The sequence below is a fragment of the Pholcus phalangioides genome, unplaced genomic scaffold (assembly GCF_987345545.1).
Source record: "Pholcus phalangioides strain wild (caught in Gottingen) unplaced genomic scaffold, Ppha-v1.0 ptg000017l_1, whole genome shotgun sequence".
Taxonomy (NCBI): Eukaryota; Metazoa; Arthropoda; class Arachnida; order Araneae; family Pholcidae; genus Pholcus; species Pholcus phalangioides.
The window spans coordinates 34,489,493-34,510,215 of record NW_028301610.1 but is presented as its reverse complement, the minus strand read 5'-3'; the positions used below and the strand labels follow the sequence as shown (position 1 = coordinate 34,510,215).

Genomic DNA, 20,723 nt, shown 5'->3' with positions numbered 1-20,723 from the left:
ACGGACGAGACTGAAAAAGAGATGATGAGTGAAGACGAGAGTTGTAATCTCTGTAATTGGCTTCCTGGCTGCAATGAGTTTCTAAAGGGCTAAAGACTGCAGAGGGTCTCTCAATGAACCTGGTGAGTGATGCATGGATCATATTCTCTCTCCCATATGTGACTTATAGTGTAGGTTCAGTTCCATAATTAACTGTTTTGGGGGTGAACTGAGGTGTGATGAAAAATCAGGTGTCATACAATGTTCAGGGTCAAGAACTTAAATGTTTTGGGGGCCAACTGAAGAATTTGTTAATTAATTTTTAAGTGGAGTATGTATTAATATTTTTAATAAGGATGGTGATTAATAAGGTGCCGCAGTGGTGGTCAAGTGGTTATAGTGACGGACTCTCGATGCGAGGATCCGGGTTCGAACCCCACAGTGGTGGTCGGCTGAAGTTGGTTTTCTGTGGTTCCCAACTTGAAGGCGCAAATGCGAGCCGATCTCCCCGTTAAAAAGTCTCGCCACAGAGAGCAACAGTCCTACAATGATAAATCATTCAATCATAACACTTCACTCATAGTTAGAAAAAAAACTGGTGGCAGATGGCAGCACTACACATAACAAGCATTACAGAGAAACAAAAAAAAAACTTCACGTCTGGTTTCACTACACGCACACGCACATTCCCTCATGTACGATTGGGGGTTCCGCGGGGGAGGGGGTTGTGTGGGCGGGGTGCAGGTGTGGTGTAGCAGTACTATGTAGGGCCTCCAAAAAATGGCTCGGGGATCCATGATGTTCTTAAGTTAGCCACCTCATTGGGCAATTTACCTGTTGTGGCGTTGTATTTGTATAGATATGTAATATACAATTGGCATTAATTCAATTAACTACATTGTAAATAAACTACTTAATTTCCACTATCTCGTGCATGACTACTTGTGTAAACTTTGCCTGGGTTATACTTTATATATACACAACGCAATGGAATAACGAGAACGGTCTCAAACCCAAACGGGCTAACACAGTGATATTTGTTTTCGTAACAGAAGTGGACAAAATCCATGACTTTTAGTCATAAAACCCCAAAAATAAAATATTAATACAAAGTAAAAGTGAAAAATATTTATGAAATATTAAACTTCAAGTTATTGGCTATAATTTAAGATCAATTTTATTTAAAAAATTCAATTTTAAATTTTTCATTTAAAAAATGTGGAATGTACTTTTTTTTAGAATGACGCATATGCAAAAATCATCTCTAGAATTTGAGAGATCTTTTTCAAATTGATGCAGACCAATCAAATACAAAGCTTAAAGTTTGAAAATTTTGATAAAAACATGCTGTTATTAAAATAATGCCTTTTAAATAATTCCATATGAAAACATTATAGTTTTGACGTGATTATCCTGGTATTTCAGCTAGCGCTATTTTGCATGCCAGCTAATTACATATTAAGTATTTGATTGAATCAAATCTGACCTAATATTGAGGGACCACAAACATTTTTCCTTTGGCATGATAATATCAAATTAACTTGGCTAATAATGCAGTTATTTGAATCTCTTATTAAAATGGTAAAGTGAGTGAGTGAGTGCGTCTGAGATTTTCAGACAGCTTTCAGAGCTTTAATGTCGTAGCTTTTAGTTACTTTTCTTTTAATTATAAATGCCTTTTTGATGCCTATTTTAGGCATTTTTGCCTGCCTATTTTGTCAATTTTTAGTGCCTAAACTTCCGGGCTCTAATGATTATGATTTAAGTTCAATGATATTAAAGTAAAAATAACCTAGTATGACATGCATGTTATTGAAATGTGGTAAAGCTGTTAATTGAAAAAAATATAGAAGATCTGGTTAATGTAGACTTGAACCTAATCCCTATATACAGCGCAGAAAGGTAGCTGTTCTATTTCTAGATTTTCTTGGAGAAAAAACAGGGAGCTAAACTTAAATATAACTGCACTAAATATTTGCAATGCATTACAATGAGGCACCAGGGTTCCCCTGATAAAAAAAAAATAGTTTTGTATAAAGCCTTAAATTCTATGCCGTAATTAATGATTTAAAATACAGGGCGATTATAAAAAAACTATCCCGACATATGGGCCCCTAACTATCATACCATTCACAGAAACTGAATGAAATTTTGGCATAAGGTATTTTGAGGTATGCGCTCAAGAATGATATGGAAAACAACAGTGTCACTCAAACAGTTACGGTTACAGTGAGAAAATTTCGAAAATATCAAATGGCAACACCAAGTTTTTTGTATTGGAATGCAATCTCCATACTGAAAAATACTAAATAGCATTGGAATGGCACCTGTAGCACGAAAATCCCAGGAGCTAGGCAAGGAAAAAGTAAAAAGGACTTTGCCGTGCACCAGAGCATTAATGTTCCTTTCATTCGTCACACCGTTTCTTCGGCTGAGATCCCAGTCTGATTAGTCCTCCACAAAACGAGAAGAAGAAACCAAGAAATGCAAATTTCGGGTTCTACCTAAGACACAGTGATGACTGACGTTGTCACGCTAGGTGGAAGAAAAGGCACTGCGAAATGCGAGCCACATATGTTGCTTTCTGTCATTCCGAACAAGATGCCGCTTTCAGGGGAAGAACGTGGGGGAAATTGTAAAAATTTATTACCTGAATGGACAAAATGCCGCAGAGACATTGCGTGTTTACCGCAGAAACCATGGATTACGGCGAGGCCCGTGCAATGTCAAAGCTGTACGGGACTTGATTCATAAATTTGAAGAAACTGGTTGCACATGCCATCGACCTCGGTCTGGACGACCTTCCGTTCCCGTGGAAGCTGTTGCAGAAGTTCATCAGACGATAAGCACAGTTCGTCCCGCAAGTTCACGCAGTGTTTCACGTGTTCTGAATCTGCCAAATTCAACTGTCCGCAAGATTCTGCGCTTTGTTCCAAACATGTTTCCATATCGATTCCAGCGTGTCCAGATGTTGGAAGCAGGAGACTATCAATTACAGCTGGATTTTGCAAATCAATTCCTTATCCGGTACGATGAAGATAGCAGCTGGCCTTTACGCATTCTGTGGACAGATGAGGCGCATTTCTCGTTAACTGGTAACGTGAATTCGAAAAATTGTGTTCACTGGGCAGACAATAATCCACATGATGTGCTTGCACGTCCATTACACAAGGAAAAAGTGACTGTGTGGTGTGGTATAACGAGTACATTCATCCTCGGCCCTTACTTTTTTGAAGAGGTTACTGCCGGTGATCTGCAAACATGTATAGTAACGAGTGCTCGCTATCTGGACATGTTAACTCGTTACGCGATTCCCGCATTGCAACGGCAAAATTCTCTATCTGAAGTTGTGTGGATGCAAGATGGCGCTCCTCCACATGTAGGGTCTTCAGTCAAACGTGTCTTAAGTCAACAGTTTGGTGACAGAGTTATCTCCCGTCATTTCCCGTTTCTGTGGCCACCAAGGTCTCCTGATCTCACACCAATTGATTTCTGGTCTGGCTGTGGGGATATCTGAAATCCAAAGTGTATCAGTTTCGTCCGCAAACTGCATCTGATTTGAAAGATGCCATCAGAACTGCGATTCAAGAGATTCCTATTGCCATGGTACGTGCTGCAATGCTATCCACCATCTGCCGCATGCAAAGTGTCATCGTGTGTGAAGGAGGTCATGTGGAAAATTTGTGAAACACAATAAAATGCTTTATTTTATGCTGCTTCTCTGTCCTTATTGGTTGTCCTCACTTTTAGCCTATCTACCGCCGATGATTTTCATGCTACAGTTGCCGTTCGAACGCTATTTAGGGTTTTTCACAATGGAGATCACATTCCAATGCAAAAAACTTGGTGTTGCCATTTGATATTTTTGAAATTTTCTCACTGTAACCATAACTGTTAGAGTGACGCTGTTGTTTTCAATATCATTCTTGAGCGCATACATCAAAATACCTTATGCCAAAATTTCATTCAGTTTCTGTGAATGGTATGATAGTTAGGGGCCCATATGTCGGGATAGTTTTTTTATAATCACCCCGTAATAATAGATGTTTGTTGTACCAATGTAAATATCATTGGACTTGAAATTTTATTATGAAAAGGGAAAAAGTCTAAAGTTTGCTCATCTTTTACCAAATCTGTGAAAGAATAGAAATGTGTGGAGGGATTAATCGTAAATATTCACCCATAATCAGTTTCACACTTCTGATTTGCAACATACCCTGAGCACATAACACTGATATTCCAAACAACATTTTATGATAACAAAATCCACTCGGTTTCTTGTCAAAATCTTTTTTGACCACTTTATGCAGGGCTAGAACGAGACAGGGACAAAGGGAGCAACTGTTCCAAGTGGAAAATTTTAAGTGGTAACAAAAACATGGTTATAAATTCATTGAATTTTACATTTGCAGGGAGATCATGCCCCCCCCCCCCCATAAAATCCTCGTTACGGCCTGGTTTTATATACCTTTCAAAATTTTGAATGATCCCATTATGTCTTTACAGTTCCTTCTTCCACCTACGGGAAATATGTCAAAGTATGTGTTTCTTAAGGCTGAAACACATTACGCTGATGTGGCGTGTTACCACACATTAATGCGTGTGATATAAAGTTCCACCAATGAGTCTTCTGTAGGTATGTTCACATTGTGCTGATGTGACGTGGTAAAGTCTGTGATGATGTAATCTGACATAACCAGCAAAAATCTGTGCATGCTACTCTGAAGTGACGTAGGACCACGTAGAATAGAAATACGTGCAGTATAAATTCCACCTATATGAGTCTTCTGTAGGTACGTTCACACTGTACTGACATGGTGTGGGAATGTGCCGGATTATGAAATCCAGTGTAACACCCCTTATTATGTGTCAAAAACAAATCAAACCTTTCAGATTTTTGTCAATAGCATGTGTAAAGATGCCATATTTGTTTTTCTCGTTCTTTTTGCTTCATTCGTGTTTTGATCAACTTTGTTTTTCGTTCGTGTTTTTATTCATTTGGGTTTTTTTTGTGTTTTTATTCATTTGGGTTTTTTTCGTGTTTTCATTTATTTGTATTTTGTTTGCTTTTCGACGATGAAAGAGGAACCTATTGAACGTGTTCGGTCAAATTCTCTGTTGTATGACCCTACCAATGGCTCTGGGTGTCATAATCCCAACGCGGGCAGATTTAAAAATTTAATTTCACCGTATAAGCTGCAGTTTGTGCTTTCTGTAGGGATTTTCATTTCTTGGCATGAGGCGGTGATAAGAATAATAAATTGCATCAAATACATTCTATTTATTTGATTGCAACTTATTCTTATCGGCACCCCAACGCCCCTCACCGCAAGAAATGCAAATCCCGACAGAAAGCGTGAAGTGTGGCTTATACGGTGAAATTAAATTTTTCAATTCAACCCTGTCTGGATTATAAACAGAACCACCTACCAACACCATCTAGAGCAGAAAGCCTCCGCACGAAGCTCATGACATCACTGAAGTCTTCCATTTCACCTATAGTCAATGGATGTGCTGTAGAAAAAGATAAAGATTTCACAAACGTTGGCCTGCTATATCCAATGATTATAGGCGAAATGGATGACTTCAGTGACGTCAAAGCTTCGTGTCGAGGCTTTCTGCTGTAGAAGGTGTTTGCTCGCCAGACAGCTGTCAATCTGCATTTATTAGAATCAGAGCCATCCTTAAGGGTGTAGGAAAAGTGCGGTCTCACTGGGCCCTGCGTTTTGGGAACCCGCTTTTACGGTAGCAATAGTTTCTTTCATTCTGGAAATCTGCATTTTCATTAAGAAAGAAATAATTCTGAATTTCTATCATATCTGGAATTGTTTTTTTTAATAATTTCTGAATTTTCATCAGTTCTGGAATTACAATGAAACCTCAATATTCTGCGGACCTAGGAAAAATATCGCTGTAGATGGATTATTAAAATATCGAGAGGCAGCAGTTTAACATTTGAATATAGACATTTCTGAGCAAGACTTGAAAAAATATCATTGTATCAGTTAATGCTTTAGCAAGATTTCACTATATTTCTATTATTCTATATTTTCACCAATTCTGAAAAAAAAAAATTCTCCTTGCATTTATTTCAAATTTTCATTATTTTCATTTTCTGAATTTTCGATTCCTCTGTCTCACAGAAGAAAAAAAAATCATGGCCAAGGAGCAAAGCTATTATTTTTGCAACAGGATCCCATGCATGGTAAAGGCGGCTCGGTATGGGATGCATGCACATTCTTATCGAACACTTTACTGCAATGATTAATGCAGTCATTTCTTCCTCTTCCTCATCAAGGTCATCCAAAAACATGTCTCACATCCATGGGTGTTGAAAAAAAAAACAGATTTTTCAAAAAGTCAAAACAGATATCACAACCAACACACACATTGACTTCACTTCGACTGATAGCGTAAAGGCTGAAACGCACTACACTGACGTGATGTGAATTCCACGTCACAGAATTTCCACGAATAAGATTTCACAAATTCGTTGTCATGCCTTAATTCATTTCTTAAAACATCAGACCAGTGTACACACCATATAATGTCTGATATGATCCTGTGCCATCTGACGTGGCATAGTTATGCATCACGTCAGTGTAGTGTGTTTCCGCCTGTAAAGTTTTTACCTTGCATATCCATCAACAATCACATCAAATGTCTTTTTACACCACATCTATCAAATTAATATTGCATGGGCTGCATTTAGATTTGATGGGGCCCTATTCTGTTAAAAGCAATAGGGCCTGTGACTGGCCCCCATTGCCTTGAATTTCTCCAAAACATAAGTGTGAGATTTTTGAGATTTTCTGCTGTTGTCTGGGCCGCGGCCAGGCTATCCTATAGGGAAATCTAGCGCTGATCACACTGTAGATTTGGCTTTCTATGCTCCCAACTCATGGGTCCACCCAGGCATTGTCCAGTAACCTCATGAAAATGAGATCTCATTAAAAATTCGAGAGTAAGCGTGCTAATTGATAGACAGAAATTTCTAGCCAGGTAGGGGGCCCTCAGAAAAATCCCTTCAACCGGGGAATCATTACCTACTCGTAGGACTGCCCTGAAAACGAGACAAAAACAACCATCTTCATCTTTTTCTTAAATCGGATAGAACAAAGTGAGGTCTTTTGCCTTGACCCATCCTTAAAAATCCAGCTTCATAGGAAACAATCACATAAAACAATTAGAGAAGATATATAATTATGATGTCTAGCCTGTTGGTGTATTTCTTTATGGTAATGCATAAACTTTTATTTGAAATTATCATTCATTCATGCATGTGTGTGTATGTGTTTAGATGCAGCATCACAGCAAAATCAAGACCATCCATCACAGAAGGCTCAACCATCTTTGGATCCCATGAAAATTGTTCTCACAGCTCATTCACGTCACAGCCACCAAGTTTCATACAAGGAGCCTCATCTTAATTTGTGAGTGATTTGTTCATCGCCCTTCTCTGTCTGTTTTTTTTTCAAATTTTGAATTTAAAACTAAATGAGTATCATGTACTAACTCAGACCAATTGAACTAAAAACATTATAATACGGTCCAGTCTTCTTTTTGCAAACAGGGTTTGTAGAGTTCTTGAAAGCAAGTGTTGATCAAAATCAAGATTTTTGAAAAAATTGGATTCTTTTTATTCAAATCTGATTTCTTTTAAATTTAAATTATTTTTATTTATTTTTATTTTAATTTTCACCTTAAAATATTAACTTATGCCGAATAAAACATAATCTAGTTTTTATTTTATTAACACAGTCAGTTGGGGGTTTAAAAAATTTCGTCTTTAGAATTTAGTACTGTTCAGACATATTTTTAAAGATAAGTATACATTTCAAGTATAGACATCAGACTAACACCAATTTTTGGGATGATGTTGAACTTGGTAAATAAAAATAACTGCACAGAGAGAGTCCAGGGTTCCTTGAAAATCATTCAAAAAAAAAAAGTTCATTTTCAAGTCTCTAACACTAGAGCCACTGCACTTTCGGTATACCTAGAACCGCAAACTGAGTCAAATTGACCCAAACTGTGTTTCATAGCGAAAACAGAAATTTGTTTTTGGTTTTCCTCTGTTTTTCCCCCTACTTTTATTCAATGTTGTTTAATTGTGTATGCATAATGGAAAACTATATTTCTTTATTAAAACTATATTTGTTAAATGGGCTTCAAAATTAGCTAAAAATTTATGTAATGCTGTAAAAATAAGACTTACTATACATTATTTACACTGTTCAGTTCAAAAACTTTTTTCAGTAATCCCATAATATGACAAAGATGTAAAATAAGCATATGAAATTAAGTATTTGAATGTCTATAATATGATTCTGTCAAATAAAGTATTGATTTCTTGCTGATAAGGGGAATTTATGATGAGCAGTGAGCAATTTTTTTTCCATTATTCTTGCACATTCACCGCATTTTCATATTGCACAACCCATGCAAAAATTAACAGTTTTGTTTTAACATTTTGATGTTACCTGGCATCAGACTCGTTTATTTATTTGTTTTTATTTTTTGATGGCTAATGAACAGTTACATGATCAAGAGCGCACACACATTTTCCCTTGTGCAAGGGCAACAAGTATGATAAATGCAGCTCTTCAATAAGATTTTAGAGGAACTGTGTTCGAAAAACAGTTTTGGCTTCTGTACTGCTCTATATAAAATCCAGGATTTTTTTAAAATTGAGATCTAAGATGTTGTAGAAAATGTAGACAGGCTTAACCGAACATTTTCTGGCCATTTGATCAGCTACAACTACGGCAAACTTTGTTGAATTGTAGTGTGAAATAATTTATGGAAGCTTTTTGGAGCTACTACTGTCGATATCAACTGTCAGATGAAGCATTTGCTTTGAGTAATAAAACATTTTTTCCTTCATGAATTTTCATTGCAGCATCATTGTTTTCCCACAGCGGTGTTTCATGAAACTGTAGTGTCACTATATTGCGTCAGATAATATTGCTCTTCGATTTTGTCTCACCATCCCTACTAAGCTAGTATCTTTTAACTTTTAGCATTTGAGTTAGCTTCAGTATAGTGAAAAAAGGTGTCGGTTGAGGCATTTCTGCCCTTGTTCTCAAATGGCTTGATGAGTTGCCTCACTTACGTGCTCTGAAAGACAGAGATTTATTAGACGCTGATACTTCCCAAGGTTTGGAAATCTGTGCAAAACATATTTGGCCCAAAACAAAATTTTATTCTTTTCCTGTGACATTTTTTGCCTACAGAAATTTCAACTGCATATTTTTTCTAGAGTTAAGCTTTTATTCTCCCAAAATCTTTATTGAGTCCCATCAGAATTCCAGGTATTGAAGTTTACAAAGGGAAAAAATATTTAGCTTTACTTGCCGTTCCTTCATTGAAAAAAAGATAATCTCCCCGGACAATAAATCAACCTTGACCTTGAAAGACCTTTATTCTTCACTATCTTCATTTAAAAATACTTTTTAGAAAGTGTAACCGCTTCCAAGAAAATTATGCACCCCTTTTCCTTATAGAATAGTATGTTGGGTCAAAATGACCCAAACTGCGGTTCTAGGTATAAGCGCTTATAGCTCTGAAACATGAAATGTGAAGATAATAAAATTTTCATGAATTAATACTCATATAATATCATGAAAAGTCACAACATTTTTTTATTATCAGAGCTTAAGTTTACAAGATAAATGAAAACGAAGTTTGATTTGGGTCTAATTGACCCACTCCGCGGTTCTAGTGTTAAAAGTCCATGAAGAATCATTGCAGTCCTTGAAAAAAAATAATGGTTTTCAAGTGCTTATAAGTGCTTGAAAAAAAATTATTTTGTGTGAATTTCTTCAATCAATTTTTGTCCCCCTTCAACCATATTCCACTGGGCGAAAATGTGTAGAGCAACAATGGTACAATGATTATGTGCATGTGTGGTGTAGCAGTAGTAGGTAGGGCCTCCAAAAAATGGCTTGGGTATCCATGATGTTCAAAGTCAGCCACCTCGTTGGGCAATTTGCCTGTTGTGGTGTTGTATTTGTATTTGCATTGTTCAAAACAGGACAAATGGTCACACATACCCGAGGTATTTCTATGCTTAAAAGGATGTCTAAAATTTGGCAGCAAAACACTGCGCTCAAAATACTGCTTCAAAATATTTTAAACTATTGAATTAATGAATGTCAGTTGCATATATGTGAGCTGACCGTATTTCCTAGATAAAAATGTGGGGAAATCACAGATTGTCACCAAAAATGATAACAAAGGTAAGCAAAGTTGCCAAACATTGTTAAAATTGCCAAAAAAACCACCAAAGGCAGAAAATGAAGCACCGTTATTTTGAAACAGTAGTTCTAAATGAATTCTATGGGAAAAAACGTTAACATGACAATATTTAAAGTCATAATTATCAAAAAATAATAAATAGGATTGGGAAAATAATTTTAATACTTAATTTCAGTAAAGAATAAAAATTTCAATAGGCGGCTTTGTTGATGAAAATAATAGGACATTTTCATGAAAAAGTTGGAATGACCAAAATTACATGAAAATATTGGAATGTCCCAGGAAATACAGGTCATATAGTCACCCTAGATGCTTTCTAATTTTTTTTATCGAAGGCAAATTTCAATACTGTTTCAAACATAAAATGATTTCTGCTTAAATGTCATTTGCATTCTAAACTAAAATAGCTTTTTTTAAAGCAAGATCCCCTTCAGAACTTAACATTGTCTACAAGTTGAAATGAGAATTATGATTGTTTTAAAAAAAATTATATATGTTTAGTAAATTAGCATTTCAAAATGAGAAAATGTTGAATATAAATTTTAAAAAATCCAAGTAATTTCATTTTTGTAAAAACTCACGGTTTTTATCAACTGCGATATAAATATCCTTGAATTTTTTTTACTTTCAAAGAGCATGAACCATGTAGTTATACATGGAACAGACATTTATTTATATCTGCATTGGGGAGAAATTACTGTTATAAAATCTGTTAATTTTATCCTTTATTAAGTCCTGGGGCAGGACCATCCATTTGTCCTTCCTAACAACTTGTCCTAAAGGATAGTTTTAAAGGGCAAGCTCAACGATGATTTTTCCAAGGACAATCTGAAACGATAATTTTCTGTTCCTTGAAGATTGTCCTTCAGACCATGTGACAGGAAAAGTAGGCGAAAATTCTTCGAGAGAGTAACTCAACGACCAACTAATCAACATTATGTTCAAAGTATGCAACCACTACTAAGAATATAAATTTCTTTTTTGATTCTTAAGGAATAGCAACAATGATCTTGCAATCCCAAACTAGTTTATTTTATTTTTGTTTATTTATTTTTTTTATTAATTAATTTTTTTGTGATTGCATGTGCTCTTTTGTGGCATTCAGTCCTTTTGAGGCTTGCAATATTGCATAGAAAGGAATTCTTTGCTTAAATCTCATTGAACTATGCAAAAAACTTTCTGTTTTGAAACCGGATGGGAGGGGACACTCCAAAGATGATCAGAAATGAAAACAATTTAGTAAATAAACAAATCTGGCGAAAATTCTTTTCATGCTATATTTTTTGTTTGCCGTCAATTTAAAATGCTTTCTGAAGGTAAGTAACTCAAATTTCTGCATAAAATAATGTTATGCCCTCTCTACCCCCACTTCCAACTTTGATCTTTTGTTTGCCCCTTTACAAGGCAAGGGTATATTGGTTCTTTAAATATGTATTACAGCAGAAAAAATAAATAAATAAAATCAATAAATAAAAATTAAAAGAATTTCTAAAAAAGCACTTTGCTTTGCGATGAGTTTTCATTTGCACTAAGTGATAATGCTGCGACTAAATTCTTAAAATCATTTATTTTGTTATGCATTTTTTATTGTAGTTTATTTTTGTCTCGTTGCTGCACTTTGGACATTTTTAATTCATTAAAATGTGGGATTTTCCTAATAATACACTGTTCAATACACAATTCAATTGCACAAATTCTTTGTTATTACATCTGCCACATGGTTCCCCCCTGGATGATACGCCTGCAGAAATTTCCAAATCGTAATAATCACAACTGAATCATAATAATAATAATCGTAATAACACAAGCCAACTGCATCGTCATTGCTGCTGAAAAGTTATACTTGAGCTTAAAGAGAGGATGTCGACTCTTATTCAAAATTGTCCTTCCCAGCTATCTGCATTATTGTTCATGAAGCATATGGGTGCAAAAACTTCCTTTTTATTGTTGATAACAAGAAATTTGCTAACTGAAGGATGGAATCCTTGCCGGGATAAGTAGATGGTCCTGCCCCTGGATTGATAAAAATCAAATAAATTATTTTTGTTTTATTTGAATCAGATATTTTTTATATCAATTCTATATTTTTACTCATTTTTAATTCCAAGTTGGAAAAGCCAACTTATCAGGGGTATTAAATAGTTTTCATTACAGTTATAGTTCTCATTTTAACTTATTAAGGTCTAGCGATCTTGCTTATAGAAAAAATACCATTGGCATATTAAACCAGTGGTTCTCAACCTGCGGCCATATGGCCCTCTTGCGGTTCTACTATATTCGAAGGGGGCCACAGATAGCTGGGAAGAATTACAGCTTTCAAGTGGAATATGGTGTGAGAGAATGTTACTATTTTCAGAATTTAGCAGAGTTGTCCATCAAACCACGATCATCTTAATCCACTGGCTCATCTGGGCATGACCTGGGGGCCTCATATCCATGAGGGATGTGTATGTATGTATATAGGTTGTTACTTCCAGCTAAGTATGGAACCCTGAGTGGGGACATGAATTAAATTATAACAATTTTTTTCAATTGTATAATCAAAGAATTTATTTATTGGTATGTATTGATTGTTGAAGTTCAGGCAGTTAATGGTGTAGCTACTAGTAAATCGACTGGCTGTCTCCATGTTACATCAACTGAGATAAAATATTATTTAAAAAAATTATATGTTTGTGAAATCAGTATCTTTCAGTATGAATGTTAAGAAATCATCGGTTGACCGAATTCTTAAAGCCGGAGATTTTTCAGAGTTCCTAACAAACAGTTTTCCGTTCCGAGTCCACACATAATGATATCCCGATTCCTTGGCCCATACTCTACATTTCCAATGCAAATTGCTGTGATAAGGCGATAGAATTTCATTGATGTAGATTCTCTGATCGTTCCCACCTGGTTGAATGTCTTGATTGAAAATTATTTTTTTCCTATTCAAAAACAGTTTGTTACGCACCATCCTAGATCTGAACTGAACAATACGTTTTCCCTTAGATGAACCCTCACTTCTACTTCTGATTAGTTCATGTACATTCTGTTGACCAGTAGCTTTCTGCTTATGTAGGTGATGCCCTGTACATGATCATATTTGATTTCAGAACAAAATGCACTTGGATCATTTTTTCAACAGTTCTGCTATTGTTATTATTATTTATTGCAGCAAAACCATGAAAGTAGCTGTGACTGGCTTGGACGATGTTCCCAATAACAAACCCCAATGTAACATCAACTTGGCAAATTTTGATATAGATAAGATGCATATGAGTGCCACAGATGATGATACTACTAGCTTACTGTTTGAGAGGAGTCTGAGATGTCTTCAGTTTTGTGAAAAAAATTTATATTTTGCACAAATAAACAAATTGTCAATTCATACTGTGCATAGGGTACTGTGAGGTGTCTTTAGTCACCAGAGGCGGATTTACGGTTTTTCTGCCCTTCTAACGTTCTAGTTTTCTTGACCACTCACTCCTCGATTTGCCATTCTCAGCTCTAAATCTTAGTCCCATTCCTGGAAAAACGCCTTTGTTTCTAAGTCACTCTTTTGGTCACATAGGTGTAGATAGACATGAAAGGGGCTGGGGGGCCAATTCATATATACATACATATGTTTGAGCAGTCTGCTACGATATTAACGCTGGGATATATACAGTGCCGTCTTAAGGCATGGGCCCACCCGGGCCTCACAAAAATAGGATCTGGTTGAGATTTCCGAAAATTTGCCTGATACGGCCTCAAAAAAAAACATTTGGACTGGGGGCCTCAAGAGAAAAGGGGGGCCTCACAAAAATAGGATCCGGTTGAGATTTTCGAAAATTTGCCTGGTAGGGCCTCAAGAGAAAAGGGGGGCCTCACAAAAATAAGATCCGGTTGAGATTTTCGAAAATTTGCCTGGTAGGACCTCAAAAAAATCATTTGGCCCAGGGGCCTCAAGCGAAAAGGGGGGGGGCCTCACAAAAATAGGATCTGGTTGAGATTTTCGAAAATTTGCCTGATACGGCCTCAAAAAAAATCATTTGGACTGGGGGCCTCAAGAGAAAAGGGGGCCTCACAAAAATAAGATCCGGTTGAGATTTTCGAAAATTTGCCTGATACGGCCTCAAAAAAAAATCATTTGGACTGGGGGCCTCAAGAGAAAAGGGGGCCTCACAAAAATAGGATCTGCTTGAGATTTTCGAAAATTTGCCTGGTAGGGCCTCAAGAGAAAAGGGGGGCCTCACAAAAATAAGATCCGGTTGAGATTTTCGAAAATTGGCCTGGTAGGGCCTCAAGAGAAAAGGGGGCCTCACAAAAATAGGATCTGGTTGAAATTTTCTAAAATTTGCCTGGTAGGGCCTCAAAAAAATCATTTGGCCCAGGGGCCTCAAGAGAAAAGGGGGGCCTCACAAAAATAGGATCTGGTTGAGATTTTCGAAAATTGGCCTGGTAGGGCCTCAAGAGATAACGGGGCCTCACAAAAATAGGATCTGGTTGAAATTTTCTAAAATTTGCCTGGTAGGGCCTCAAAAAAAATCATTTGGCCCGGGGGCCTCAAGAGAAAAGGGGGCCTCACAAAAATAGGATCTGGTTGAGATTTTCGAAAATTTGCGTGGTAGGGCTTCAATAAAAATCATTTGGCCCGGGGGGCCCTCACAAAAATATTATCTGGTTGAGATTTTCGAAAATTTGCGTGGTAGGGCCTCAATAAAAATCATTTGGCCCGGGGGCCTCAAGAGAAAAGGGGGCCTCACAAAAATAGGATCTGGTTGAGATTTTCGAAAATTTGCGTGGTAGGGCTTCAATAAAAATCATTTGGCCCGGGGGGCCCTCACAAAAATATTATCTGGTTGAGATTTTCGAAAATTTGCGTGGTAGGGCCTCAAAAGAAAAGGGGGCCTCACAAAATTAGAATCTGGTTGAGATTTTCGAAAATTTGCCTGGTAGGGCTTCAAAAAAAAATCATTTGGTCCGGGGTCCTCACAAAAATAGGATCTGGTTGAGATTTTCGAAAATTTGCCTGGTAGGGCCTCAAGAGAAAAGGGGGCCTCACAAAAATAGGATCTGGTTGAGATTTTCGAAAATTTGCCTGGTAGGGCTTCAAAAAAAATCATTTGGCCCGGGGGCCTCACAAAAATAGGATCTGGTTGAGATTTTCGAAAATTTGCCTGGTAGGGCCTCAAAAAAATCATTTGGCCCGGGGCCCATGATGCTCTTAAGACGGCCCTGGATATATATACTCATATCTCCACCCATGTTTTGTCACTCACATTCTTGCACACTTCATCGAGCACTTACTGGCTTGGTTTCTCATTCTCTACATTATTCGCATGCTTGTACAATCTTTTGGTCCCTCACTTGCTTGCAAACTTTCGAGGTCACTCTTTTAGAAAATCACTGACCTGGTCTTCTTGACTGAGGTGGATTTATGGTTTTACTGCTTCTGAGCTATACAAACTTTGCCACCTTTCTCCCATTTTACTAATATTTTTTACCACTTGGACTATAGCTCACTGAGGCGCACCCCCTCCCATAAATAAATATATTACACTCATGTCCATAAATTAAGGATAATTCAAAATCACACGGAAATCGAAATCTAAAGTAAAAATTTCACCTATAGAATTATCACACGCATCTGCAAGAATGATATGCAAATTTCAGGAAGCCACCAGATGATGCCGATAGTATGTCACAATGACGAGAGTGTAAGAGGGGGGTATATAAGGAATGGTGGCAAGGAAGTGAAATTGTTCACAAGAGTTCTGTAAGGCGCTCAGTGCCATAAGCGAATAGTTATGACACAGAGGATGCATGTGGTTAATTTTTACGTGGTATTATCTAGAAAAGTGGTATTATCAAGAATTATCGGCCGCCTGGAATGTGGACGTACTCAGATGGAAGTATCCGAGGAACTTGGAATTGCCCAAAGTGTCATCTCTAGGCTTTGGCAACGATTCCAAGATAACGGAAATGTCAGTATACGTTACAGTACAGGTCGCCCCCGAGTTACAACGCCGAATGAAGACCGGTATTTGGCAGTAACTGCCAAAAGAAGTAGACGGAGCACCGCATCCGACCTGTCTCGTCAGCAACATTGTAGTATGGTTAACTACCATTCTAATCATATCTTCGGCAATATATTTTGCACAGATTATGCATTAATACTACGAATATGTACAAGACATTCTTACATTGAGTATGAGTATATACTATTAAATAAATGCTAATGATGTGATTAAATGTACACTAATGTCCATAAATTAAGAATAATTCAGAATCACACGGAAATCAAAATCTAAAGTAAAAATTTCACCTGTAGAATTATCACACACATCTGCAAGAATGATATGCAAATTTCAGGAAGCCACCAGATGATGCCGATAGTACGTCACAATGACAAGAGTGTAAGAGGGGGGGGGTATATAAGGAATGGTGGCAAAGAAGTAAAATTGTTCACAAGAGTTCTGTAGGGCGCTCAGTGCCATAAGCGAATAGTTATGACACAGAGGATGCATGTGGATGATTTTTTACGTGGCAGAATTATCGGCCGCCTGGAATGTGGGCATACTGAGATGGAAGTATCCGAGGAACTTGGAATTGCCCAAAGTGTCATCTCTAGGCCTTGGCAACGATTCCAAGATAATGGAAATGTCAGTAGATGTTACAGTACAGGTTGCACCCGAGTTACAACGCTGAATGAAGACCGGTATTTGACAGTAACTGCCAAAAGAAGCAGACGGAGCACAGCATCCGACCTGTTTCGTCAGCTATCTGCAGCCACGGGTACAACAGTTTCAAGGCAAACCGTGTACAGACGTTTGGGAGATATTGGTCTATATGCTCACAGGCCTGTCAGATGTGTTCCGCTCACGGCAACTCACTGTCGGTAGCGATTAGCCTGGAGTAGAGAACATGCAATGTGGACATCGTCACAGTGGGCTTGTGTGATGTTTTCCAACGAGTCCAGGTTTAGCTTGCAGTCTGATTCACGTCCGACTTTCATATGGAGAACGCCAGGTACCCGTTACCACCAAGACAACATCATTGAACGACACCGTTACAGTGGTGCAGCATTGCTCGTTTGGGGTGGAATTATACTGGGGTCCAGAACAGATCTGCATGTTCAAACCGGAACCATGAAAGCCCAAATTTATCGGGACATCATTCTGGAACAACATGTACGTTTGTTTAGGGGTGCCATGGGCACAGAATTTGTGTTTATGGATGACAACGCCCGTCCTCACTGAGCAAACATCGTAAACGAATGCATTGAATCTGAGGATATAACCCGTATGGAATGGCCAACATTCTCACCTGACTTGAATCCGATAGAGCATGTGTGGGACATGCTTGGCCGACGAGTTGCAGCCCGTCAACCACCTCCTACATGTGTACCGGAACTTCGGAGAGCATTGCTTGCTGAGTGGAGTGATCTTCCCCAAGATCAGATCGGTAATTTGACACTCAGCATGCCTAGGCGTTGTACGGACTGTATTTCATCGCATGGGAGACATACAATGTATTAACCATCATACCAACCATGTAATAGTAAGTTTTTGTAAAGGAGATATTTTTTACAATTGCTCCAGGGAGCAAAAATCGTAGTTTTTATGAATGGTATCATACATACACCATCGTTTTTGTTCTTTATCTTTTGTTTAATAAATGGGCTTTATGAATAAGTAACGTTTGTTTTGTTTCTGAACCTTTATTTGTCGGAGCTGGCATTATCCTTAATTTATGGACATGAGTGTAGTTGCCATGGCGATCTGGCATCCAGGATTTGTTGGGCCCTGCTATTTATATTCTCAAGGCATGCAAGATCTGTCCCATGATAATCAAGCTTGTCTGTGGTGTGCATGAAGTTTTTAGAACACACACATTTTTCGTGTGTGCTTTCCTGGATACATTGGCAACTGTTGGGTTGATTGCTGTTTCGGGATAAAATTTTGTAAATAACTCTCTCTGTCGTGCATCTTTTAATTTTTCCCAGAAACCTGCACTGTTGTCCATTAAATGGCTTTAAGACACCAACACTTTTAAGACCTCCTTGTTTTGAAAAAATGTATATACATTTTTCTGTACCAGGGCTTTACAAATCCCAAGTCACCATCAGGACTATAATATTGGTATCAGCACCTAGAATTTTTTATGAATGATTGATAAATTGGGCACAAAATTTTCTGATTTCACAACAGTGCATCTTTTGACTTAGGAAGAGGATATTGAGTCCCAGAAAAGTAAAAAAACTGTATAGGATAGTTTTTCTTGAGCAATAAAACAAGGTTAGTTATGTACAATTTTCATTTATTTCATCTTTTGATTTAGCAAGCCCTGTTTTATTTTCTTGATGAAACCCACTATAATTAATTACAGCAATTTGTCTAATACAGTGATCTCTCATTTACACACCCCTCTTGCTCGTACAGCAGAGGTAGTCTGAGTTGAGTTCCACAAACCACATAAGTCCGGCCACATCATTGTATGCAATTTATTGCCATTTACGAGTTGGTTTTAAAACAAAAGGTGTCATCTATCTGTAGTCATCTCAAGCTCATTAGGAAAAATAACTTATCTGTATTATTATTCTTCCTTCCCCCCCCCCCCCCCCCCCGTTCAAACCTGGGGCCTGATAGCAGCCTTCAGATAGACTAGCATCTTACCATCACACCATTCAAGCTTAAAATTTCATCTCTGTAGCCTGCAGCTACTGGAACTCAAACCTGGTTCCCTCGGATGCCAGTCGAGTTCTCTTCCAACTAAGCTATAGCAACAGATATCACATGCAGGCTGGTCGATTAGATAAATGGACATCCCTTTTCACAATTGCACTTGGGACAGTGTATAAGTGTCACATGCACACTAGTTTTGTTAAAGAATCATTTGTATAAGATAAATTGCAATTATTACAAAAAAAATTGAAGTCAAGTGAAATTGTTGTTTGCCTATGTTTTCATTGGGTAATGTGGTTTTGGTGATAAATTTTTTTCCCTCCAATGCAGATGCTGGTCTTCAGTTTAAAATCTTACAGCTAGACATGGAAAATCTTCAAATCACTCATGATGGAGAGACGCAAGATACAACATTGAAACATCAAACCGTCCGCAAGTCTTCTTCATTGCCCAAGACAAGTTGCAATGGCAGCACGAGACGAAAGTCTGGACTTGTGCTCGGAACCAACAAGACCCCTCTTCATTCGGAGCGAAGGCTGTACAAGAAACCAGACAAACCGCTGCAGCCATCTTTTGTGAACCACAATCATGTTTGTCCAGTCAACGATGAAAGCAATGGAGTGGCAACCAGGAAAGCAAAATTGGAAAACAGTGTAATCATTAATAGTTTGAATGGGAAAGAAGTTGTACACCAAGTAAATACTAGAAGGAGCACATTCATTTTGCAAAACAATTCTGATAGTGGTGCCATTACCGCTGAGGTTGGGGTTCACTCAAATACAAAAGACATGTTGTCAAGTGCTCTTTCACCTGATGACCACAGAAAGATGTTTGTCATGTCTGAAGAGAAAAAGGCATCTGCCAACAAGGTGAATGAATGGAAAAATTCACTGTCTAAACTCAAGACTTTCTGTGTGCCAAATAATAAAAAATCGGAAAAAATTTGTCCAAAATCAGACGAAGTTACAGAAGAACCAGAGACTCCATTAATTACTTCGACCAAAGATCAGCCATCAGTCTCACCTCTCATGGAGACAAGAAAAGATCAGCTATCGTCTTCATCTAAGGACAATGTTTCAGTGGAGAATGAAAGTAACAGCTTCAATGGGAACATCGGTCAGGATACAAATGATCTTGCAGTGAAGGATTTGCATGTTACTGAACCAAATTTTGTTCCAGATTTACCAGGGATATTTGAGATAGGAAATGTTTGCTCCTTATCCAAAGAAAATTCATCCAAAGTTGCTGGTAAATTAGTGACACAAGTTTTTACTGCCATGCAGGTGTTGAATGCCACAGTCCACAATATCAAAGACATAGAGTTTGATGACTGTAGCAACATTCTCAGCTTCAAAGATGAGTGGTTCAGTAACAGAGGGGTCATCGAGGGGTCTCATTCTGACAGCAGTCAAAAAAGAAGTCCACCTGGTGTATCCAAGAAGACCAAGGTCGTCAACGATTTGGACAAGGAGAATAAAGGTATTATAGTTTATATGATAAACATGCTATGACTAGCGAAAAAAAAAGTTAATTTTTTTATACAAGTAATGGCACACTGAAAGTAATTTGAATTGGCATACCCCACAATCAGCTTGATTTGAATCATGATTAAATTTAAACTTTGAAATCAATGATTAAAAAAATCAAGTGATTTAATCACAAAATTCAAATTTAATTTTTTCTTTATTTAACCTGATTATTATTGGAGCCTGGAGGTTCAGCCAAACTGCCATATATGTTTTTTTTGCCTATTTTCAAACTTTTTCTGTGTTTCCTGCCATGAATGCTTATTTTGACGCTGTTTTATGTTTATTTTTAAAGGTATTTACACCAGTG

The 20,723-nt window shown here is 37.5% G+C and overlaps 1 protein-coding gene across 6 annotated transcripts in view; it reads left to right on the top strand.

The window, feature by feature from the left end:
• Positions 1 to 20,723, top strand: part of LOC149072949 (uncharacterized) — a 47,520-nt gene that overhangs the window by 18,486 nt on the left and 8,311 nt on the right. For all 6 annotated transcript variants that reach the window (XM_089247437.1, XM_089247436.1, XM_089247438.1 and 3 more), the window contains 2 exons: positions 7,280 to 7,412; positions 19,218 to 20,366. In XM_089247437.1, coding sequence (XP_089103563.1) covers positions 19,253 to 20,366 — 1,114 coding nt within the window. In that variant the 5' untranslated portion in view covers positions 7,280 to 7,412; positions 19,218 to 19,252. The remainder of the gene's footprint in view (positions 1 to 7,279; positions 7,413 to 19,217; positions 20,367 to 20,723) is intronic.